Source organism: Lontra canadensis, unplaced genomic scaffold (genome assembly GCF_010015895.1).
Source record: "Lontra canadensis isolate GAN:19392208 unplaced genomic scaffold, GSC_riverotter_1.0 scaffold24, whole genome shotgun sequence".
NCBI lineage: Eukaryota > Metazoa > Chordata > Mammalia > Carnivora > Mustelidae > Lontra > Lontra canadensis.
Window position 1 is genome coordinate 6,147,278 of NW_022631018.1, and position 25,460 is coordinate 6,172,737.

General features: G+C 46.0%; 1 protein-coding gene across 6 annotated transcripts in view; it reads right to left on the minus strand.

The window, feature by feature from the left end:
• Window positions 1-14,100: 14,100 nt before the first annotated feature.
• CACNA1E (calcium voltage-gated channel subunit alpha1 E) overlaps window positions 14,101-25,460 on the minus strand; it is a 486,165-nt gene continuing 474,805 nt past the window's right edge. For 3 of the 6 annotated variants that reach the window (XM_032862709.1, XM_032862708.1, XM_032862704.1), the window contains 5 exons: window positions 22,846-22,957; window positions 19,859-19,987; window positions 18,658-18,838; window positions 17,101-17,291; window positions 14,101-15,957 (listed from right to left, as the gene is read on the minus strand). In XM_032862709.1, the coding sequence (XP_032718600.1) occupies window positions 15,415-15,957; window positions 17,101-17,291; window positions 18,658-18,838; window positions 19,859-19,987; window positions 22,846-22,957 (1,156 nt within the window). In that variant the 3' untranslated portion in view covers window positions 14,101-15,414. The remainder of the gene's footprint in view (window positions 15,958-17,100; window positions 17,292-18,657; window positions 18,839-19,858; window positions 19,988-22,845; window positions 22,958-25,460) is intronic. The other 3 variants (XM_032862707.1, XM_032862706.1, XM_032862705.1) reach the window with 1 other exon arrangement.

Genomic DNA, 25,460 nt, shown 5'->3' on the forward strand with positions numbered 1-25,460 from the left:
CCTAATACAATCTATTTATGAAGACCCTCTCTTCCATTTTTATTAACAATCTGACAGTTACAACAAAGGAAAAGGGCTACACTTATAAAATAAAAGTGAGAAAGAAAAGACAGATTCTAAATACCTGGAAAATAAGAAAGAAAGGCAAGCTGATTGGTCTAGAGCAGAAATATAACAGGGAAATAGAGTCCCTGACAATGGGACTTAGTACTCTTTTTTTTTAATTTTTTTATTTTTTCAGCATAACAGTATTCATTATTTTTGCACCACACCCAGTGCTCCATGCAATCCGTGCCCTCTCCAATACCCACCACCTGGATCCCCCAACCTCCCACCCCCTGCCCCTTCAAAACCCTCAGATTGTTTTTCAGAGTCCATAGTCTCTCATGGTTCACCTCCCCTTCCAATTTCCCTCAACTCCCTTCTCCTCTCTATCTCCCCTTGTCCTCCATGCTATTTGTTATGCTCCACAAATAAGTGAAACCATATGATAATTGACTTTCTCTGCTTGACTTATTTCACTCAGCATAATCTCTTCCAGCCCCGTCCATGTTGCTACAAAAGTTGGGTATTCATCCTTTCTGATGGAGGCATAATACTCCATAGTGTATATGGACCACATCTTCCTTATCTATTCGTCCATTGAAGGGCATCTTGGTTCTTTCCACAGTTTGGCAACTGTGGCCATTGCTGCTATAAACACTGGGGTACAAATGGCCCTTCTTTTCACTGCGTCTGTATCTTTGGGGTAAATACCCAGTAGTGCAATGGCAGGGTCATAGGGAAGCTCTATTTTTAATTTCTTGAGGAATCTCCACACTGTTCTCCAAAGAGGCTGCACCAAATTGCATTCCCTCCAACAGTGTAAGAGGGTTCCCCTTTCTCCACATCCTCTCCAACGCATGTTGTTTCCTGTCTTGCTAATTTTGGCCATTCTAAGTGGTGTAAGGTGATATCTCAATGTGGTTTTAATTTGAATCTCCCTGATGGCTAGTGATGATGAACATTTTTTCATGTGTCTGATAGCCATTTGTATGTCTTCGTTGGAGAAGTGTCTGTTCATATCTTCTGCCCATTTTTTGATATGATTATCTGTTTTGTGTGTGTTGAGTTTCAGGAGTTCTTTATAGATCCTGGATATCAACCTTTTGTCAGGACTTAGTACTCTTAAGTGAGGACTTTAAATGAAAACAAAGTGGGGACCTCAGCAATGAGTTTGCTTCTCCAGAGGCAGACATTGGAGATGTATTTCAGTTTTTGCTTAAGATGTACTCCTGAAAGTTGTTTATGAATCGGTTTCTTATAAACTCAGTCATATTTTTAAACACATAAAGGGAGCACTGTTGGGCTTTAATGAAGCAAAAAAATGCTTTGATGACCTAAAATAAGCTTAATTTATCTCAACCGCTGTTTGTGATTCTGACAGAAACTTTTCCTATCAGAAAAGGAGATGCTGGTGTGATTTCTTTTGGTCCTTATCTTGCCCTATGAAAAATACTCTAAAAAAGCCGAATACATGGAGTGACACAGCTGTATGTGCTACTAAGAGAAACGTGGACATTATCCTATTGAGAGTCCACTGTGTGTCTTTGAGCAGCAGACAACTGGACAGGGATGACCAGAAGGCTCCACAGTGCTGGTAAAGACCTCTCCCTTCCACAAGGAGGTACAGATATGTGGAGCTGCTGTTGCTCAAATGAATGAAGGATAACCCTCTGTGGCTGAAAAATGTCCCCACCCCCAATAATGTCCTCTAACCCCTGGAACTTGTGAATGTCTTCTTACTAGGTGAAAGGGACTTTGGAGATGTGATTAAGTGCTCTTGAGATGGAGAAATTATCCTGGGTTATCTGAGTGGATGGATGTAATCACAGTATTTCTTATGTGAGGAGCCCCTCAGAGAAGAAGGCAATGTGAGTCTGGAAGCAGAGGTTGGAGTGATACATTTTGAAGATGGAAGAAGGGGCCATAAGCCAAGGGATACAAATGACCACTAGAAGCTGAAAAAGGCAGAGAAAGGAAATCCCCCTCAGAGACTCCAGAAGAAACCAGCCCTGATAATACCTTGACCTTAGCTCACTGAAAATGACTCTAGACTTCTGACCTCCAGAACTGTAAGAGGACAGATTTGTATTAAGCCATTAGTTTTTTCTTGTTGTTTTGTTTTGTTTTATAATTTGTTGCAGTAACAAAAGGAGACTCGATGTACCATCTCAATTAACTGGTTCCCTCATTCACTGGGAACCATCAGTTTATACGTCAGGGTGACGTACCAATCATCAAATTCTATCTATTCCTCCCCTAAATGGACTTCTTGGTTGTGTCCACTTCTTTCTGTCTCTGCTATCACTGTCCTATCCTGGGCCCCTCTTGCCAGCTCTACTGTGATTTTTTAAAAATTTTTTATTTCGTTTCAGCGTAACAGTATTCATTGATTTTGCACCATACCCAGTGCTCCATGCAGTCCGTGCCCTCTCTGATACCCACCACCTGGTTCCCCCAATGTCCCACCCCCCGCCCCTTCAAACCCCTCAGATTGTTTTTCAGAGTTCATAGTCTCTCATGGTTCACCTCCCCTTCCAATTTCCCTCAACTTCCTTCTTTTTTTTTTTCTTTCTCCTTTAAATCCCATACTCCTCATGTCAGCTGAAGTGTTTTTGTTTTATTTTTACAAATCAGACCATGTCATTCCCGCACTTCCTTTACCCTGGTGGCTGCTCACTGCCCTCAGGATAAAGCCTGGGGGACAAGCAGAGTCACAGGTCAGAGGGCTCCAACCTGCTGTGCTGCACAGAGACAACTGGGGGGTGTGGGCCCTCCTGGGTCCTGCAGCACTGAACTCAGGGATTTCCTTAGGCTGGGGAAGGGCTGAGTTATAACATGATAAATGAGACTTGTTCTCTACCATGAGAGTTCTGCTCTGCATAAGTCCCATCACCATGGTGTGACTTCAAGATTGATGAGGCAAGCCAGCAGAGATGTACCCTGGCATTTCTCCAGATTAACCTACACTGAGAACAGCTTTGGTGTCCTGTTTGTGAGTGGAACCTGGAGGAGACAGTGAAGCCTCCATAGGGTCTGATGTAACCCTCCCTCACCCACATTATCATTTTCAACTGTGTACCCACATTGCTGTGGGGGTGGGGTGGGGAGGAAGCTTGTATTGCAGGATGTCTCAGAGAATATTATTTCTCTGTGGTGTATTACTGACTATGCGGACTTTCCTCTTTATCCTTTAAGCAAACCTGGTTTGGCTTACAGAGGTGATATCTGTATTTTCTCATGATTTGATACTTGTCATTGCCATTTGCCAACACAGTAGATGCATGAAGGTTAAACTCTGGACATGGTTTTTGAGCTCCCCCATTATGCTCCAGATTTATCCCTTAATATGTCCTCTCAAAGTTCCACCCTAGAAGTGTAGCAAGCTTTTTTCTCTCATACATCTACCTGATACTCTCTTCTTCCTTGTGGCTTAGTTGACCCCAGTCATTCTTCCGGCCTCAGCTCAAATACCAGTTCTCTCAGGAAGCCGTTTGTAACTCTCCAAGTCACTCCTAGGGGCTGCCATAGTACTCTGAAATTTCCTCATCCCTAACAAGAATATCTCTATGGTGCAATGGTTTCTTTGTTAATGGAATTGCCTTTAGGTTGTGGACAACTCAAGGCTACTGCTTCACCTGGCTTGTTCACTATTAAAACCCTAGTGCTTGACACCATAGTATACGATTAATAAATACATTGCTGAATGAGTGAATGGATATCATAATAATAGCAATAGGTTCACTGAATGTCTGCTACATGATAGGTACCATACCACGTAGTCAGTGTGTGTGTGTGTGTGTGTGTGAGAGAGAGAGAGAGAGAGAGAGAGAGAGATCTCTAATCCTAAATACAACTACACACAGTTGGTCTTGTTATCCTAATTCTACATTTGAAAAAAATCAAGGGTTAGAAGCTAAGTAGCATGATCAAGGCTGAGGTCACACTATTCAGTGCACAGCTAGAATCTGGACCCAGGTCTGCCTAATAACTTTATGTCCGCCTATTCACCTGGCTGTATTTGAGACAACCTTTTCCCCCCTCATCCCCTCTCCCAGCCATCCACACTATATTCCCATCCAAGTCAAGCCCTCTGAACTGGAGGCAGAGGAAAGCATGTTTCTAACATGCCTGTGGACTGGGCATTGATTCCACTCTGCATTTTCAGGTCTGATAGTTTGATCTGTTGAAGCTCTTCCTTCTAATTTCTTTGGTGCGGGTAGCTTTGCTTGTGCCTCGTCTTTCCCTAGTATCTCCTGAGACTATTTCACAAGGGAGAGGATGCACGGTGTCCATTAATTCTAGACACAAGAGCAAAGGGCCTCCTTTGGTATTTCTCTTCTTCTTTTCTTCTCTTGTTTTTTAGAAGGTGGTGGTTTAAGGGTTGCTGGGGCCACCTCAAGAGCCTTCTGTGGCTGGCCGGACTCACAGGAGACCTCCTTGACCTCTGGAAAGCACACATTAGAGTTTTTCCCGAGTCCTAAATCCCTCACGTATGAAATGGACTAGGACAGAATTGATCCTGAGGCCCTTTCCTGCTCTAACATTCTGGGTTCTATGGTTCCTGTCATTTAAGTGTCAGCAGATGGAGACTATAGTTATTATTCCTATGAGCACATGTGGTCTTGCATGCAGAAGAACCGGGCTCCCTGCTCGGTAGAGAGCCTGCTCCTCCCTTCCTCTCTGCTGCTTCCCCTGCTTGTGCTCTCTCTGTGAAAAAAAAAAAAATTAAGTAACCTCTGACTAATGTGAGGCTTGAATTCAGACCCCGAGATCCAGAGTTCTGTGCTCTACCAACTGACCCAGCTAGGAGCCTTTACTTTTTCCTTTTTTTAAAATTTTTTTAAAAGATTTTATTTATTTATTTGACAGAAAGAGATCACAAGTAGGCAGAGAGACAGGCAGAGAGAGACGGAGGAAGCAGGCTCCCCGCTGAGCAGAGAGCCCAATGCGGGGCTCGATCCCAGGACCTTGAGATCATGACCTGAGCTGAAGGCAGAGGCTTAACCCACTGAGCCACTCTGGTGCCCCTACTTTTTCCTTTTAATAGAGTCCTAATCAGGCCATTGACACTAAATATATGATTCCCTTACATGTGCTGTTAATTTGTGAGTTGCTTGATAGTTCAAATTATCTTGAATATTGGTGTGTTTATATGTGTACAGTATTTTAATGTGGTCATTAACTTTATTGCTACTTTTGCAATTAGTACCTCCCACTAATATTTCCCCCATTTTGCTTTTAAATGAATATGGAAATTAGAAGTGAAGAATAAGCAAATTGGGCTTATTTCTGAGACAAGAGTGGAGGCATTATTTAAAAATAGGTATATAAAAATGATTTGCTTGCTTTTTAAAGTTTAATTTATTCTCTTTCCTTTGAAATCTATCTGAGGATCAAATTGCCCCATGTTCCACTGGCAGAAGGGGAAGACCCTCCCCCGCCACATTCTTCTTGTTGGATTGTATCTCTGTAGGGTTCAGTTCCTCCAGTTTGAGGAATTTGCTTTCAAGTGCCAACAATGGTACCCAACTTTTACCAAATACCTCTCATGTGGCAGACACTGGCTGTTCTCTTTATGTGCAAAAACTCATTCTCTCTGTACAGTAACCCCACGATGTCATTGCTCCAATTCTCCCATTGCAAAGATAAAGAAAGTGACTTTAAGGCCAAGTGGTTTGTCAAGGATATACAGTTCTCGGATTTGAATTTAGTTGGATCTGACTCCAGAACTTGCATTTATAGCCTCAATTCTCTTCCTGTTCCTTGTTGCGTCTTACGTTTATGGTGTTCGAGAGCTAACTGCGCCTGTGACTAGTCCCAATGTTTTGTGTTCAAGTGTCTAAGGAACTGAAATCTTACTCTCTGGTTTGACAGTTTTCTAGCTTATTAGCAAAAGAACGTGGTCTGCTAGGAAAGAAAAGTTTTGTAATATCCCAGAGGCCAAATTTAGGTCAAGGGACATGTTGTGTTAGGGTAACCAATAGATCCTCAGAAGTATAACACAGAAACACTGGAGAGAAGTTCAGAGTAGTGTCTATTTTTTTTTTTTTTGTATGTGTTTCCTAGTGCCATTAACCTGGGAAATACTATGGAACTAATGTCCCAATTAGAAAGAAACCCAAAAACTCCTCAACCAATGTAATAAACTTCTTACAAACCTATCTTTCCCCAAACCAACTAATCATCCTATAGAAGTGTGCAATTAGGTACAAATTATTCTTCAAATTCTCTTTCCAACTTCAGTGGTGATGGAAACCATGGAATTTAAATTATGAGTGGAAAATAAACTCAGAGTTGGACAAGATATTAGAGATTTCCAACCCATCCCTGAAGGGCTCTACTGGCCACCCACCATATTTTTGGATGGTTTTAATCCTAAAGAACCCTTATTTAAAAATCATGTAGGGCTTGAGAAGCCATTTTTGATAGAACTGCAGAAATAGAGGATCCATTCTAGAAGCTGGTTTCCATTAAACTAACAGAAGACTAATTCAGATGAAAACAATAGACCCAACACTAGGATTAGAAGATGGTGTTTCCCCAGGGAGACTCATAAGGAACCACTCGATCTGAAGGCTGCTGCTTCCCTTTTATTAAGGAAGCTATTATGATTAAATGAGGAGAAATACAGGCAGGGGAAGGAATAGACAGTATCTCCTCAAACTCTTAGGTTGTCTTCTCTTCCCTGATCTTTCAGAGAAGAAGCTGGTTATAGTCCTAGTCATGAAGCCCTGTGTTCCATATAGATTCCCAGTCTACTTTTCTTCTTACCTAGAGATATAATTTCTCTGGTCAGAAAATAACTTGCTCTGGGGTGCCTGAGTGGTTCAGTCACTAAGCATCTGCCTTCATCTTAGGTCATGATCTCAGGGTCCAGGGATCGAGCCCCATGTTGGGCTCCCTGCTCAGCGAGGATTCTGCTTCTCCCTCGCCCTCTGCCCCTCCCTCCACTCATTCTGTCTCTCTCACTCTCAAATAAATAAAACCTTTAAAAAATAAATAAAAAAGGAAATAACTTGTTCAGGGAAGCTGCTTGTCTGGAGCCCATTTTTGTTGCTGTTGTTGTCTCTTCCAAGATAATACGTTTTAAGAAAAGAAAATCTTTTAGGGACAGGGTGTCCTTGAAACTTTGAAAAACTTGGGAATTCCTCCTGACTAGCTGGGCTGAGCAGATGTCATCCAACTGCAGGACCCACTGCCCTCCTACCCAGAGAGTTCTGGCAAGGCTTCCCTCCCGAGACCTCCCTTTTTAGGGACCAAAGAAACAGAGTGAGTGAGAGGAATCAGGCCGATTAATTCTTTACAACAAGGTTTTATTCTTTTCTTTGACCACCCCCCCCAAAAAAAACATTAAAGTTCATCTTTCTTTTATTTTTAATAATTTTCCTTTTGGATCCAAACGAGCATTTATATTACAGGACATCCACCTGGTCAACATGCAGTGCTGAACTCTGGCTTTAGGAAAGATGCACCGATACTCTGGGCAGGCCAGCACTGGCTGCCATTTAAACACCATTCCTGAAGGGGTGACAGGTCGGCACCCCACAGTGGATGCTGCCTATGAGGAAGTGTCTCAAGCGTCTTGACTCACATGTGTTTTGTAATGCAGGTGGCATTTTTAACAGCCTAAGGCAGATCACCCAATTTCCCTCTTGACCCCATCTTACAAGCTCCTCCTCTAAGAGTAAAATCAAGGTGGGAATGGCCTGACCTTAGGTCCCAAAGGACAGAGGGCATGGCCTGGACACCCGTTGGTCTACACTTTTGCAATGATATCCTTTGAGACTAGTACCGGTGCACCCTTCATAGTTTGAAATCTCATCCTGATAAAGCTCATCGTCTGTCCCACTCACCACCCTCTCCCCTCCCGTGGCACTTGTACTACCAGGAAGACCAGTGAAATCTCTCCACTATTGGCACTACTATATTGAAGAGTTGCTAGAGTCACAGAGATTGTCTTCAGGCTGCTTTAAAGCATGAACCTCTTTTCTCTCCATCTCCCAGGTCTGGAAAATTTGTTCAGGGCTCTATTAATCCTCTGAAGCCTTCAAATCCACTGCCTTTGGTGAGGTTAGCAGGAAGAACTGTTCTGAATCCAGTAACATGCTAACAAGTATAGCCATGATCTAGTGTAAGAGACTATCTCAAGTCATAGAGCTTTGTTTCCTGGGACTAGCTGATGTTTTCCACCTCAACTTTGTCTTTGTTCTATAGCTTGTCTTCCTAGCCTCTGCCCACATTGTCCCAGCTACAAAAATGCCAAGTCGACTTGGTGCATCAGATTTTTCTCCTCCATTTGTTTTTCTGGACGAATTCCAAATTTTGGACTCAATTTGAGTGGAATTGGACTGTTCTCTGATATCACCAAGAGGGGGGTTCCTCTGTAATTGCAGCACTTAGGGTGGCTTTGTATAAATTTTGGCTTGTTCACAAAACACCAGGATAGAAAAACACTGATTGAAGTTTGGCCTGCAGGCTAAGTATATATCCACATTGGTAGCCGTTAAAATTGAATGCCTATGTTTTTACTAAATCTGCTGGGATCTGCTTAATGTGATATAATTCCATATCAAATGTAGCTAAGACCAGAACTACTGTATACTTTAATTGGCAGTTAGATTACATTGTTTAGCCCTCATTTCGTATTACCCTTATTTTTTTTTAATTGGTTTAATGGCACTTTGAAAATTTGGAGTGTTTTTCCTGCACATCCCTTATATGGATTTCTAAAAGACATCCCTTGGGCAGTAGGTTCCTGTGTGGTACAGGCCATCACTATAGGAAATCAGACTACTGTAAAGAAAATTGAGTCACCAGATAAGGTCAAATTCGGATTTGGCAGCTGTGATTTAGTCCCCTTTCAATTTGGGGGCCCACCTGTGAGTGAACTGAGGAGGAAGTGGTAGTACCTGGTACAGATTCTACAGATCTGGTTCCAGAATGGAGAGAGCGATCCTTTCTTTCTGACAAACTGGTAGAGCAAAGAGAGACAGAAAAGACTCCTGTTTCAATGCTGGGGTGGGAAAGAGGTCTTCGTGGGGATCCCAAGCATTAGAGAATGGTTATTTGATCTAAGACTGGCTTAAGTGTCCCCAAAAAGAAGATACCAGAAGCTTTGATCATGAAAACTCAACTTCATTCCTGCATTTAAGAAAAAAAAAAAAGTCTTGATCTTTTTTTAATTAGAGAGCAAAAAAGAAGCGGAAGGGAAAATGGGAACAATAGCAGGTGAAATTAAAGCATATCTGGGATTCAGGTTCCATTAGACATGAAGTTTCTCCCCCAAAATGGAATGTGTATAGCAATGCCAAGAATTTCATAGGTCCTTAGTGGGATATAAGGAGAGGAGATCTTTCTAAGTTGATTTGTGGAGTCTAAGTACGTTAAATGATGTGATACTCATTGATTTACAAACACTTGACACACCCATGAATTAGCCAAGCATTAGTATTTCAGTTTTCCTAATAAGGGAAATAAAGCACGCAGATGTAATACCTTGCCGAAGGCACAAGTACCGAAGCCTGGGATAGAATTATTTTTGACTCCCAGTGATTTTTAGTTACCAGATCACCACGCTCTTAAAAATGATATCTTCTTGAGACATAAACTTTGTATTTATTGGTTAAAGATACCCAGAAAAAAATCTATACCCATTCTATTATTTCCTTGGCTTTCACTGAAGTTTTGTTAATCTAAGTTATATTTTAAGTCCTTAGAAACAAGAGACAGAGGCTGACTTAGAAGAAGAGAGACAAAACCAAAAAACAAAACAAAACAAAAAAAAAACAAACCAAAAACTACCAGAGAGAGAAGATGGAATTGTTACCATATCATGTCAGATTTTTGGCTCAAATAGATTAATTTTGATGAAAATTAATTAGAAGGTGATTCAGTAACACTGCAGAGCACACATTTATCCTTCATTGCTATTTTAGAGTGGGTCTGTTACAAAAACATCCAAACAAAAAGATCACAAATAAAAATAAACAGATTCCCCTTACCATTTTTTAAAAATCAGATCTTCTCAACTCTTTCACACCCCCAGAAATAAGAATTCGAACCTCAATCCTGTATTTACATAGTGGCATGGCTTATTATAAAATATTTTTGCATTTAGAAGGTTGAGTTGCTAGGGCCACCCCACACCCATTTAAAAAAGTCTTAATTATTTATTTCTTTATTTTAGCCCAATGGAAGAGATTGGAAGGAAAATGATGACCAAAATAGAAGGGCAGTTTGGAGATAGCCCAGCTGTCCACTTGCTTCTGCTGTGAGTCTCATTCAAATTTCTCAACCAACTGACTTGAGTTTTGTTAAGGGAAGCTATCCAGGCCCTTTGTGTTGGTAGGGACAATCTATGAATCTGTTATCTTTGGCTTGGCGTGATTTCTCCAGGATGCCTAACCTCAGAGGGTCAAAGCAGAAAGGATTTAAGGGAAGAAATATACAGCTATCAGAATCCAAAGACAGCGTTTTCTATTCCTAGTCTTTTGTCACACCCCTATCCCAATCCCACCCCAGTGATATGTCTGTGTTCTGACTGACTGACTGACTGACAGCCCGTGATGACTGACAGATCACCCCAGCATGTCTGCAGCTGAGCCCAGGGCTCCAACCAGCACAGCCAGCAGCTGGACCTCTGTTAGAGTAAAAGGCTACAGTCCACAGGCGGTTCACCAAAGAAAAAACAAAAGTCAGAAAGAGCTGTGGGTACAGGCAGTGCTCATTAAGGTAGCCTCTCTTCTGATCACATCATGCCAAGGTTAGGTCCTACGTCCTGAGTTAATTCTGTGTGGCTTTTGTTAAAATAAGAGTCTCTGTGTGGAGAGCTCTTTAGCCAAACCTAGACCTGGTTCCTCAGGGGGACCCTGTCTGGAGTTAACCCATCATGCTCTGACTGGCCACGTGCAGGGGGCCCACTTCTCTCTTTTTTCTTGCCTCACCTGCACCTCTTGGACAGGGGTCGGTGTCTGGGAATCCAGGAAGGAAGAATGGACAGGAAGGGAGAATCTGGTGAGGAAGAGGCTAGCCAAGGGCATGGAAATGCCTCTCCTCACCAGGACTCTTTGTGCACACTGGCACCAGGCCTTTGAGGGGCTCAAAACATAGCAAACACGCAAATGATAAAAATAGGGTGAAAATTCCTTAACCTTCAAGTCTCACAAAATCCCAGCAAAGTAGATGATCATTGGCTTCCTGCCTATTACACATATGCCTTTTTGTAATACAACCTCATCGTATTTATTATAGCTAGGCTGAGAAATTAAAGAACCTCGGCTTACTCCTGGCTCAACCCACTGAACAAATACTCTGTCCAAAAACGAGACACCCAGATCAGGCTTCGGAAATAGGATGTAATGGAAAACTGGGAACTTTCTTTTAAAAAACCACAATTATTAAATTCTGTTGCATTTAGCCAGGAGAGACCTAATTCCCCTGAAGTGGGCTTTCACTGAGTATGCAGACATTTCCTACGCCCCACTCACTGAGATAGTACTTCACCTGATACTGTTTCAGATCACTTTGTGGATATTACCTAGTGAGTTCCCAGCTATTTTTAAGAGAATGATGTGTTCCCTACCAGCAGAGGCAGGCAGATCAGCAAATAAGCTTGGACTGGGTGGATTTAAAACATCTCAGGAGGTAAGTCAATGATACCATGCAGCAAAACAAGGGCTGGGATGAGAGAACAGAAGGCAGGAGACACTGAGGCTCATCACAAAGGCCAGAGGAGAGATGGGTGTGTGTATGGAAAACAGACATTGGCTGAATGGTGGAATATGGGGCTTTTTGTGGTCCCAGAGTCAAGAGAGGGTCTAATCCAGAACATCTGGATTTCAGCTTCAGAGAAATGTTATCAATGATCTCAGTACCCCATAGGGATGCCAAGTGGGGGGAAGTGAAGCCCAGAGTAGAAATATTCTTCAGCTAGAAGAGTAGACAGACCCATTTTGGGGAGTCGTGTTCATGGCTTATGTCAACCCTGGTGGGGCAGAAGGTGGGGAGGATGCTCAAAGGTACCATCTCTTCATAGTGCAAATAATTCTATCCTGACTTTGGCTCACAGAGTCTCTTGGCCTAGAGCTCTACCCCTGTGTCTGAAAGCCTGCTGGCACTCTGCCCTCATGGGGATTGAGAGAGGGCGATACCGGAAGCCTGGAAGTGAAGAGAGGAGTATCTAAACAGAGACCTAGTTAAAACTTCTCTCTACCTTGGTTTCTTTTCATCCTCCTCTTTTCCCCCCCATCCCTCCCTCTTTGGAGGGGATGCCAAAGACTTAACATTAGCAAAGGAAGCTGGCTATAGAGCTAACCATTCTTCTGAGCGGACCTGTGGTATTCAAGTTTGAGCATACTGTGTATCTCTAACGGTTTCCATTTTGCTTGGCATTTCTCGAGATGCTGCCATACTTTCTAATCCAAAGAGAAGCACGGGTTTTCAGATCTCAGGGGGTCTCTTTTCAAGGGAGAGAGAAGAGGCAGCATCTGACACGTAGGAAAAGATGTCCTGGTCAGCTATTAGAGGGAAAGGGAAAGGTCAGCTTTATTAAGAGGTGGAAGGAAACAGAAGATTAGGATACTGAGTTCCGTGATGTAACAGAAAACTGCCTTTTATTTTTTGGTCTTACTAGAACAGTAAATGCAGGCTAAGGGAAAAGAAACCCAGTTTCTTGGTCAGGGGAAATTCAGTGAGGGTTCCTAAGTTCACTGGTTCTAGAAACACCCCAGCAGTTGGCCAGGGGGACTGTCTCTGCAGGGCTGCACACCATGGCATCTGAGACCCCCGGGCTCTTGTGTACAGGAATTTAAGGAGCTCAGGGGTCCAGGAAGGGTTCCTGGCACAGTGAATTTAGTGTTCATAATGTGGTTTATAGGCAAATCCCATTTCTGGTCCTTGCTCTGCCAGGCTAAATGCCTCCTCCTGTTGAGACAGCGTGAAGAGATCCCTTCCGTTCCTGTTCTCACCCACAGGGCAATAGGCTGGCTGACTCTGAGCGGCTGTCCTGGTGTAGGCCTGTCCCTAGGGAAAGCTGCATTTCTGAGGGGGGAGGAAAACAATTCTGTGCACAGAAAACAGCCCACTGCCGCACTTTGGCATGAAATGACACTGGTCAGAGGAAACCTTTAAAACAACACAAGGCCCAGCATCTGAGTCTTATGTAAAGGACATGCCGGTCCAGCCCATAGTCGCGGGCACATGGTGAGCGGGAGAGGGCAGTGAATGAACAGAAGGTCTGAGAGGAGGAGGCTGCTGTCCTGCCTCTGTCTTCTCCTGCCCTGAGACCAGTTTGCTGTGGGGGCTGCCTGTGGGGCCCGAACCTCCATCCATATCTAGAAGAGAAGGCCGGGCCATGAGCGATGATTCTGCAGCCCCACAGTTAGATTTGGCTTTTCAGGGTTGATGCAACTATGCCTTGGTTCTATTTTTGACCAAAACAAACCCAAAACTTCAGAAGTAAAAAGAGGCTCCTTCTAAGAAAAATAACAGCCACTCCCTTCTCATTGCCCAGAGGAGAAGTCTGTCGTGGTTGGAGGAGAACAGAGAGAGGGTTTCGTCATGGTGATCTCAGGCCCGGGCTGGGGCCTGCTCAGGGCTGTGAAGGGGAAGGCCTGCCTGGCACCTTTCTCCAGCGGGTCCTTCCAGCCACTTGGAGGAGACCCAGGGACGAAGGTGAGGGGTTGGTACCTTTCCACCAGCTAGAGGGAGTGGCGTGCCTCCCCAAATGGACAATCTATACAAGACGAGGACGGATTAGCCAAGAAAGGCTCTTTGTCCGTGCTTCTGAGTTTGGGGGGTGAAGAATGACACAGCGGCCTCAGGCTGTCTTCTGCCCAGCTCTTACTCTGGGAAGAGGAAAAGCCTAGTCCGGGTCTCTGGAAATACTCAGCGCCCCGGGGACCCTGGGCTCAGGACATTGGGCGATGAGGCCCCATCAGAGTCTATGTTGCTGGGAGGAGCAGCCCAGGTCTCAGCTGAGGTATATTTACTAATCACCTTCAAAGTCTCAGGACGAACTGACCTTCACTTAAACTAGCTGCGGGGAGGGGTCCCTGCTGTCAGGAGGTCCTCCGTACACTCAGACTGACTTTCTCATGGAAGTTTCACATTTCGATGTGCCTGCCTTTCCTCTCTAGAAGTCTCTACTAGGTGACGTAAGGCCCACCTTGGGTGCCTGTGTGCTGCCTTTTCCGGGGTGGGAGGGGCAGGGAAGGCTGGACCTCTGGCTCGGGGCCTTGCTGCCTGGCAGAAAGGCCCGCTGCCTCCTGGACCAGCGTCTAAGGTTGACATTCGGCCCTATGTGCTGATACAGCTAGAGGACTGTTCCACATCCTTCTCTGCTGGTTGGAAAACAGGATCTGCCTTGCTTAAGTGCCCCCACTGCACTTCCCCCACCCTCAGGGATCCCTTGTGACCAGCACTGGCAGGGCTAAGGCCTGGCAGAGCACGGGGCTCCAGCAGAAAGCTTGGACTTCCACTCCCACTGGCAGGTGCTCTGGCCACAGGCGTTGTTAAATGCTTTTAAAATATCCCCTTCCTGGAGCCTCGGGCACCTCAGCGACGCCCGAGGGACCTCCCTGGCCTGTCCTAACACCGCACCTACTGAGTAGCCTACAGACCTCAGAGACAGCGCTGTCCCTCCCAGCAGCCCTCATCCCTCCATCTCTTTGAGCCTCGATCCCAGGGTCTGGGCTGCTGGACTATGGCTTTGCTCACCCAGACCAGCCCTTGCTGCTGCTGCTGCCACAGCACCCTGACCCCATCTTCCACGTCAGCTTTTCCCTCCCAGCCTCCGACCCTTGGTCCACTGCTCCGGAACTTAGCCTGCGCTGCTCTGGCAGAAGCGAGCCCGAGGGGGGAGTGCGTGAGATGCTAGTGTGGTTGCCCCCCATGGCAGTGGTGCTGGCCAAGCAGCAGGAGCTGCTGAGGGAGGGGATCCCACTCCTGGGGTCTCCATGACTCCCCAGCGAAGAGCCAGAAGTTTTCCAGGCTTTTCAGGGCAATGGGTGTAGACACGGGCCGGCTCCATCCCTCCAAGGCTGACAGCAAAGTGGGAAGGGGCAAGGGCAAGCAAAGCCATCCTCTTGTCCCTCCTGCCACAGGAAGACCCCCCAGCACATTCTGGAATTTCCTTTCCCCAGCAGTGAGGCAGAACTTCGGGCAGGGCCCATCTTGCACAGGGAAGTAAAGCAATTTGGCGGGTCCCACGGGTTTTCCTTCTGTCCCTTCCGTTCTTCTTGGCTGATGATGCATGGTGTCCTTCTGTCTTCCTCCTCCCTCTTCCTCCCCCCCGGGCAGCACTGGCTTCCCAACTCGGTCTTGGTTTTCTCCGGGTGAGAGAAGAGCATGCATCGGAGGGGGGAGCAGCCTCTAGCACTTGTCGTCTTCTTCCGTGTCACTCAGGAGGTCGCTGACAGCCCCACACATGACGCCCGGCCCGGGCCCCCCACGCCGCCGCCGCCTATAGTGCCCGTTGGGCATCTGCCAGCTGTGCCGCAGTGGCGGTGCGGAGCCAATGGTGTTGGAGCGGCCCAGGCTGGTGGCCACGGCGGCTTCGAAGGTGAGCGTCTCCTCCTCACCGCAGTCCGAGGCGTGGGAGTCTTCGTGCAGGGCCAGGTAGGGCTCGGAGATGTAGCGCTGTGGGGAGGGGTGCTGGCCCTGCGGGGTGTGCCGGCAGCTGGAAGACTCCACCAGGCTGGCCTCCGTGCTCTCCAGCGCCTGCGAGGCCAGCGGGGAGCCGCCCTCGCTCCCGTCCGCTGGCGGAGAGATGCTCCCGGTGTGGCGCAGAAGGGAGCTGTAGGAGAGGAGGGGCCGAGGCTTGGGGGGGACCGGTGGGAGCTGCCGGCGACTTCTTCTTGGGGTGCTGGTGTCAGAGACAGAGGGGATAGAGCTTTCACTCAGGGAACCTGTGCCCTGCGGGGTGGAACAGATATGGCAGGTTAGTGCCCAGCCTGGTCCCCACCTGGGGTCCTCTTAAGGGCCCTAAGCCTCCTGCCTGAGGGCCCTTGGAGCCTGGGAGAGGGAGGACTGAGCTGGGGTCCCCTCCACTTAGGAAGGAGGGATGGAAGGAGACAGAGGAGTCTCCACCGTGGAGACCAGGGCATGCGAACGTCAACTGCAGCAGCAGGCTTGGCAGGTCTGGGCTTGACCTGCTTACCTGGACCCAAGGGTCCCTAAGCCCAGCGCTGGTAACCAAACTTTCTGGAAAGTGTTTCTCAAGGTATGTGTGACCTAGGAACCACCCACTCAGAAGATCCTGGGGAAGGAGGGGTCCTTTCGATGGCAGATTTCTGCTTTTCCCTTTCTAGCTGGTCTCACTACTGAAGAAGAGCCCTCTAGGTCGAGAATATGCAGTTAAAACAAGCTTTTGTGATTCTGTTCACTAAAATTTGCCACTGCTCTAGAAGAAACTTCTCAACTGCTTCTAAAGTCTAAAGTCTGTGGTAGAACCCTCCTCGTCCCCTCTGCTCACTGCTTGGTGAGGGGGTCTCCCAGCTGGACTCCCAAGCCTTGATGAGAGTTCAGGCTGGGGAGGGAGGAGGAAAGCATGTCGAGGCAATGTTTTCACATAGCTCTGGTAGTGATTTCTTAGGCAGGGGCTGGAAGGAGAAGGGGGTCTTCTTGGGATGGCTGGAAGCTAGGTCAATGAGGTTGAACTGATCCAAATGATAAATCCTGCGCTGAGAGATGAATCACCACTGGAACTGGGGCTAAGGGTCACGCAACTGGTCAAAGAAACTTTTCTGGCTAAAAGTGATCCTTTTCTCCTAAATCTGGCTGAGGCGCTGGTGAACTGGTGACTTTGGTTTTTGAGGACTAAGATGGAATGACCTCTAGATACTATTGTCTTTCTTGGGGGAACTATATGGTTTCCTGTGAATTCATATCCTTTGTGAGTTTACAAGCAGGAAGCAGCTACTTTCCATGCACAATGGGTATATTTCCCCGTGAAACCAAGGTCTGTGTGGGTGCCAGATGCCCACATTTTGTACTTAATGTTAACAGACCACCCCTCCCTGTCCTTCTACAGGGCCTCCACTTCCTGTCCATACTCACCGGTCTGTTGGGGGTCTGTGACCTGCCCTCACTGGGAGACCTGGACTGCTGGCGCTCTGGGGACTCCCAGTCGGCTTGGGTCCCTCGTTCCTCTGAGTTGCAGCGGGAGACATCGGGAGAGAGAAGATGCTTTCGCTCTTTCGACCGTCCCCGCTCTCTGCCCCCTGAGCGGTGGGTGTCAGACTTGTGGCCTGGGAGAGATGACAAAAGCACCTGATCACAACTCTACCCATACTGGCCTCTGAACATGGAAGAGATGTCATGTGGCCTGGGTCAGACTGGGCAGCTGAGGAATCCTAGCTTCTCCAGGCATGTCAACAGGTGATTCCCTTTTGTGAAGAGGAAAGTACGCAAGTTGCCATTAGAAAGGTATATATGCCAAAGGATGCACTTGGTTCTCTTCTGCTTCTGTTTATGCTAGAAACAATCAATATAGAGAATGGGCCATCTTGTTGACAAAGATTCTATGTCCTAAACATGCGTGCGTAACTTTTGGGGGAGGGGGAAGGAAGATGGCATCAGTAAAGGGATGGAGGTCAAAGGGTTCAGTCCCATTGAGGATGTCTGGTCCCATTTCTGCCATGTATTGCATATATATGTATCCTGTGATATAGGCATGTCACTGCTTTTTGATCTGTTTCCTCACCTTGTAAAATAGAAACCATTAGAAAATCATAAGAATGCTTCAAATCCTATCAGGATGACCCTTTTCCTTAAACAAACAAACAAACAAACAAAACTCAAAAACCTCAAAAAAATTCCAGGTAGCACTATTGGGGTTGAAGCAGAGTTGGAAGTAAGAGCCCAGCCCTTGCCAGGAATGTGTTAGAGACCCCCCTAAGGCGGGGCACCTGGGGGGCTAAGTTGGTTAAGCGGCTGCCTTCGGCTCACGTCATGATCCTCGGAGGACGGCCTTCTCCCTCAGCCCACCACTCTGCCTACTTGTGCTATCTCTGTCAAATAAGATCTTAAAAAAAAAAAACAAAAAAAAAAAAAAAAAAAAACTCCCTAAGGAACTGCAGTGCTTTTGCAGGGTCATTTGAAAAATCTCAGTTTTTTAAATCATTGAAGTATAATTAAAATACAAGGTTATATTCGTTTCAGATGTACCACAGAATTGATTCAACAGTTCTATACATTTTCATGATTTCTATAATCCTACTCTGAAAGAAAGAAATTTCAGCCTTTATGATGAATATACAAGACTCTGTTCTAGGATAAGTTAGATAGCGAATGCTTTCCGATGACAAGTCTTTTTTTTTTTAAAGATTTTATTTATTTGACAGAGAGAGATCACAAGTAGGCCGAGAGGCAGGCTCGCTGCTGAGCAGAGAACCCAATGTGGTGCTTGATCCCAGGACCCTGAGATCATGACGTGAGCCGAAGGCAGAGGCTTTAACCCACTGAACCACCCAGGCGCCCCGAGTGTTCTTTCTTCCCTTGCTTTCCTCCACCTGCATTCTTATCTGAATGCTGTTCCAGTGATTTTCAGTTTGTGTTAGAACTGCTCATCAGCGCAAGAACCAGAAAAGAGGTGAAGAGGGAAGACCCCCTCACCTGAGTCAGAATTCAGGCGATGAGCTGACAGCCTCAGCGAGGAGTGGTAACTCCGACGACGCGACTTGTAGGTGTTTTCACTGCTTCTCTCCATGGAGAATTCCTCCAGCCATGAGGAATTTGAACGCTTATCCCGAATTGTAGAAAATGAACGTCTCATGGAGCTGGGATCTGTCACCACCTGGAAACAGGAGCCCCCGGAGGAACATAAAATCTGATTAATTATGGAAAATGTCTAAAAGTAAGGAAGAAGTGAGATAGAGATTGTTGAAGATTGCAAACTGTAACCTTCCTTGAATCCCTTTTGCTCGGACCTTAGCTGGTGGCAAGTGTCCTATGCTATGTTAACTGGACTTATCCAGGGCCTTTTTTTCATGCTCAGGAAAGCCAGCAGCTAAGTGTACAGTGCAAGCTTCCCCTAGAGTCCTCTACCATAGTGACCCAGCCAGGATCTGCAGTGAACCTTGAGCCACTTTGAAATATGTGAGGGAACTGATCACGAAGTCTGCACCATGAAAGAAGCATAACTTTGCCTATTATCTGTTGCTCTCAACAGGGAAGACTGTGCCATGTAGCCCAGGAGCTCAGGAGAGCATGCAGCTGGGAGGCATCTCCGAATGCATTGCTGTCTATCATCCATCCCCTCTGACCCCCAGCCCCACCCTAAATGCTGGCATTTTGATTTGCCACAGATGTTAAAACAGATCCACAAAAACTTCCTGTCTCTGTCAAAACTTGATGTAAGACAGACAGACAGAAAAAAGAAGCCAGGAAAACAGACAAAGAAATGAGGCGTGGCCTGCACTGGTTAGGACAGACGGTCCTGACACAGAGCTGTGTGTAAGTAATTGCATATGTGCTGGGGAAGCCAAGAAAGGTGGAAAGGGGAGGCGGAAACCACAGGGAAAATCCTGGAAAATATTTCTTGCATGGCTGGTTGAGTCTTATTGAGAATGTTGAGCCCATCCGGAAGGAATCACACTGTTTTGCTGGCTAGACTTTTATGGTTAGGACTTCACTAAAAACACATCGCAGAGGGACGGGCTCTAAACAGAAGGCCCACGAGCCAGATTTTGCTTATACGGAAAGGATGGGGACTAGCTGAGGGCTCACCTGAAAGTATCAGATGATTTTTCATAACCCACCACTTCAATACAGTCCAGGATGCCACTACACATGGTAGGTGGTGATAGCTTTTTACCTGGGGATCCACAGTCAGGCGTGGCATAGAGGATGCCCTCCCAGATCCCGTATGCTCCTGGGTGTCCGAAGGAAGGTAGATGCCATGGTTAGAGGACTGCACGCTTTTTAATTCACTAACCTCTGGCTCCTGGAAATAAACACACAGCCAAGCTTGTGGGACTTGGTTCCATCTCATTGCTTCTCACCTCCAGCGGATGATTCTGCCTCCTCCATAACAAGAATGGCTTTTGGAAGAGAGACTTGCATCTTTAAGGTCTCAGTTGGATGGGTATATATGTGTGCATTTTTGTGTGCACATGTGGTATACCAGATATCCCAAACAGAGCTCTACTGGGGACCAAAAGGTAAAGATTACCTTTTCTAGACAAGTATCCTCTTACCTTACCACTAAGCAATGCTTCAGATTTTATAGCTTTGTAAAACATTATCAGCCATAATACTTCTTAGATATGTGACGTTTACTCTCTGAAAGTTGGCAGTGTTTGTTAGGCTTATTCTTTTAATTGGAGGAAGCAAAGAAATCACTATTCTATGGAAAAGTCACCAATTTCTGGTGTCAAATATGTCATCTAAAACCTTAAGACACATGATTTAATTAGCTGAGAACTTTCTTTCTGATTGAAACCATTCAAAAAATGTGATAGATGGCCATTTGTCAGGGATGCTCTTGACTAATACAGTCTAATAAAAATAGTATGCAAAGTGCCTCTGTAATTTTAGATTTCCTAGTGTCTACATTTTAAAAAGTTTAAAAAATCATCAAATTTAATATATCTTATTTAGCCCAATATATCCAAATATTTTCACGTCAACATGTAATCAATCTAAAACTTGGGATATTTCATGTTCTTTTTGACACCACCATGTCTTTGACAGGGCCTGTATTTTCCAAGTGCTCAATGGTCACATGTGGGTAGTGGCTGTTATTCTGGGCTATGCCACTCTAGAAGGTTGGATTGGAACTTTCTAAGGGGTCAGCTCTTTTAGGTGATTTTCCTGGTTAAAGAACGTTAGTTTGGCAAACATACGTGATCCGTACAGATAGCTACTGTCCCTGCCTAAAGGGTAGAGTCGCCTTAGAAATGTTTACATGGGCCACCAAAGAGACCTAGAAATATCCTGGACATCTGGAGACTTTACCAGAAAATCATCTTACCAGAAAGAAAAATCTATTTTATATTTAGAGAATGACACCCTCAAATCTAGTTGTTTAAATAGGGCACTGCTGAAGGGAAGGGTACCTGTTCAGCCTCCAAGACCATTTGGCTGGGTGGTTTCTGGTGTGAGGGGGAGGACTGCCCTCCTTGGATATGATACGTGCGCTTGAGGAAATTATAGTGTCTGCTGTACACGCTTTATAAAGCACACAGGTCCGACTTCAAACAGACGTGGCAACAACACTGCAGTGTGTGGGGTGTGAGAGGTGGGATAAGACACACGCACGAATCATGGCCACGCCTCGGGATGTGGAGCAGGGGGGCCCCAAGGGATGGGCAGGAGTACACAGTGGTGAGTGTGTGGCACGGGCTGACACCTGAATTACAGACACCAGTACTGACAATGAGATGAACACAGATCCAAAAAGTCCTGGCACTACGGCTCAGCCTTGGGGAACCCCCAGAAATAATGATGTAATAAAGCCTCCCTGTGAAAGAAAGGACACATTATTGAGATTTTTCCCAGCCAGACGCATCATCAGGCAGACAAGCTGTAAAATGATGAGAGGCACTTTTAAGAATCAAATGATCTGTACCAATTAGTCCATGGTGCTAAGTCCCTCCTAAAGGAAGGCAGGAAATTAGTCTAAGGATTCCTGCCCACCTTACCAAGAATGCCCAAGGTACTCACACACTGGGAGGGTTTGGTCTAGCCATCTCCCAAACATCTACACAGAATTCCCTGTCTCAGTAGTCACAGGAGACTGAATCACCCATTTGATCTACCCGAGGGTTTTGCCCCCCTCTAAGGTACCTATACCATCAGACATGCACTGCATAAACAGGCCAGTCCCACACTCCACCCACATCATCCATCCAGGGTGGATCTGGGGTGCACGGTAGCAGTGGAGGGGGTGAGGAGAGAAGCAGAGAGAAAAAAAAAAACAAAAACAGATGAATTATAATCCAATGACATGGAGCTTAGGATAAGCTGTCTATATGGACTTTCGTAAATGTTGAGTTTTTTCTTTTTCTTTCCAGGCTTTAACTGTAAGCTCAGGAGTGACCTTGATCTCAGGACTCCTGAACTAAGGATAACGGTAAAGTCTATTATCATTGGGAATCAAAACACAAAGCTGTTTTAGCTTTGTATTAGCAAAAGTTAAAGGTCAATGTGCCCCACCCCGCCCCCAAGCTTAAACTTGATTCAGCAGGTTTCTCAGGAATCTTACCATTTATGCTAATGAAAAACCCTAGGCTCAGGGGAGGGATTTTAAGAACCTCTTAATATGTACTTGATTTACAGAATTGTGACCAAAAGGGACACACAGAAAAGAGATAAGAGGTTCTTCTCTAACTCTTGGCTGACAGCTCATCACAGTCACATACGCTCCCCTGAGTTACCCAGGAGGTGGGCTTCGCCAGAGGGCCACCATAGGGCAATCCTGTCTTCCCAGAAATATACGTAGGTACACTAAGCTACCCATTGGATGCCACTCATTCTGATGGCTCATCCTAAGGCTCCATCCCAAAGACAAGATTTTGTGACTCTTGTTTGTACATTTGCTGCTTACAGGCATAAATTAAGAAGTTTTGGCCTGAAGCGATCTAAGTTCCTGCAGCAGGTAAGGGGGTCTCTGGGACTGTTAAAAGCTGCAGAGAACATGAGAAATTTAGCCAGGAAAGGAGAGACAGCAGGTAACTGGCAGGACGATCGGAAAGGGTTTTCCTGATAAACCATAGCTATGAAATAAGATTTGGAAATGAAAGTGGGAGGGATCAGGAAACTAAGGAACTAATTTTGAGGTCATGTAACTCATTCATTCACCAGAGACTGCTGTTCCTGGAACTGTCCATCATCGGCTGGGTCCATACAAGCCAACTGGAATATTTCCTGGGGGGAGAGCGGACTCATCGAAGGGTATCCACTACGGCCACTCCTGAAAAGCAACGGCAAAGTAAGAAGTAACGTGTACATGAGAGAAAGGAAAAGTCCTGTCATAGCAACCAGTACTCATTCCCACCCCAGACAGGACTTCCTTTCCGGCAAGGGCAACACCCGTCAGTATTGGCTGGGTGTGAGGCTGGTGACTGACAGAGGACTGGACCTTAGAATAAAAACGTTAAAAAAAAAAAAAAAAAGGCATTGGAAAGGAGAAGCACTGTTTTCAACCTGCATTTGGAACCATTCATCATTCTGCTGGTGACTAGCCTTTCTGTGACAAACGATATTATTTGTCACACTCAGCCATATGGAAGACCAATGCTTGATGACAAACCTGTTTCTGCTCAGTTTCTCGCTTCAGCAGAAAAAAAATATACTGTAGTTTAAACAGTGAACAGTTTGTTTAAATATTAAGCAGTCATGGTCTTTTAAAAAATTTCCTCGTCTCAGTAGAAATATGGTTTTATTGTGCCAACATCTTTGGCCAAACTAAACAATTCAATGCCATGAACATCTATTGAAGGACAACTCTGTGCCAGACACTATGTCTGTTGGTTTATGAACTGGGTGGAATGATCTCAGAGGTGGTGGGGAAGAGCTGGTCACTTCTGGTTTGATTGTTATGGAGGAAGATACTTAAATGGTGATGAGGTAAGAGGCCTCTGAATGAAAGCTATGGTGAGCTATCCCAGTTTAAACCACTGTTGGGTACCGGCGGATGCTCTTAGCCAATGGCATCCATGGGGCTGGTTAGGAGAAAAAGAGGTAGCCACTCTCTCCTGAGACGATGCCTGTTGCTGCCCTTCAGGGCTATTAGCACATTAAGAGGTGCCCTCTGACCTACTCAGGAATGCAGAGTACGCTTCCTGAGGGTGAGCAGAGGGACAGTGGCTGTGGACAGGGCCATAGCTCTCAGTGATGGTGGAGCTGGAAGGGAGGGTTGGGGCACCATCTCGTGCTCCAAGGACGGACAGTTCATAGCTGAGCGTCCTGTACTCATGAATGCATCCGCTAGAAAATCTGAGGCATGAACAGATTTACTTACAAATAATCCATAGGCACAATCTTACCTTGACTGGGATCACAGGGAGAGATCTGAAGAGCAGAGAGTCACCCCACCTGTCCCCTTGCTGCCAGGAGGACGTTTGCTGAATTTTCACAGCTGCTACAGAGCAACCTGATATTTAAATGACCTGCTTTCATGTCAGTTCTCTTCCTCAGTGTGCCTTCTCCTGAGGACCACTGGGGGCAAGACAGACACTGCTCTCTCAGTAACCAAAGAATCCCCAATAGAGACTGAGGACCCTTGGGATGGCCAAACAACCTCCAGGAGTTGAGTAACTTGAAGCGAGAGTGACTTCCTCCTTGAAAAACCGCGTCTGGATTCTGTTAGGATCAAGTCTGGAACTCGGCCTCTCCTGAGCTAGTCCTTGCTCTGCCTGCTTTCTCGTGTCCTTTACCTCCTGCCCCTGAATTTCAGACACACTGGACGCTCTTAGTTCACTGAATGGACCCGCCTGGCCTCTCTGTGCCTCAAGATGTCAATACGAGCTGTTCCCAGAGGGCAGAATGCTTTTCTCCAACTCCCCTGCCCTCTGCAAACTTTTTTCACGTTATTTTGAATTCATCCTTCAAAACTCACTTTGTTCAGAAAATGCTCTCTGATATCTCCCTCCACCCTCCCCCCAAGCTCCCCCCCCCCCCCCCCCGAACAGAGGTGGACTCAGATTATGCCACACGCTTTTCTTCCTAGGACACATCACCGAAAATCACTTTTCTTCTTTCCAATAACTCCATTTCGGGACTGGCTTTCCACCAGGTGTAAGCTCAGCGAAGGCAGAAGGTCCTGAGGACCCGGCCGGATGCTCCACCGCTGCCCTCTCTCGGGAAATGTGCCAACATCCACCGAGAGAAAGACATGCTGGGGGGGCGCCTGGGTGGCTCAGTGGGTTAAGCCTCTGCCTTCAGCTCAGGTCACGATCTCAGGGTCCTGGGATCGAGCCCCACATCAGGCTCTCTGCTCAGCAGGGAGCCTGCTTCCCCCCCCTCTCTCTGCCTGCTTGTGATCTATCTGTTAAATAAATAAAATCTTAAAAAAGAAAAAACTTATGCTGGAAACTTGTGGGTCATCTTTTATCCCCCTCTCCTTCACTCCCTGAGGCAAATCAATTACCACATCCCATCCAGTCTCACTACTGATAATATTTCAAGTCTGAGCATCTCTCCCCATCTCCATCCTGTTAGTCCAAGCCACAGTCATTAATAATTCATATAATTGCAGTCTCACACTGAAAGCAATTCTGTCATTCAAACTGCCCCCCTCTCATCCACATCGGTTTCAAGAATCATTGAAAAGCCCAAGTCTGATCATGTCACACTGATGAGTAAAACTCCATGATCCTCAGATAAACCCTTACTCCTGTATCCTGTTATGCTTCCCGTGCTGGCCCCAATGGAGCTTATCACCCCAGCTCTCTGTGCTCCAGCCCTCCTGATGG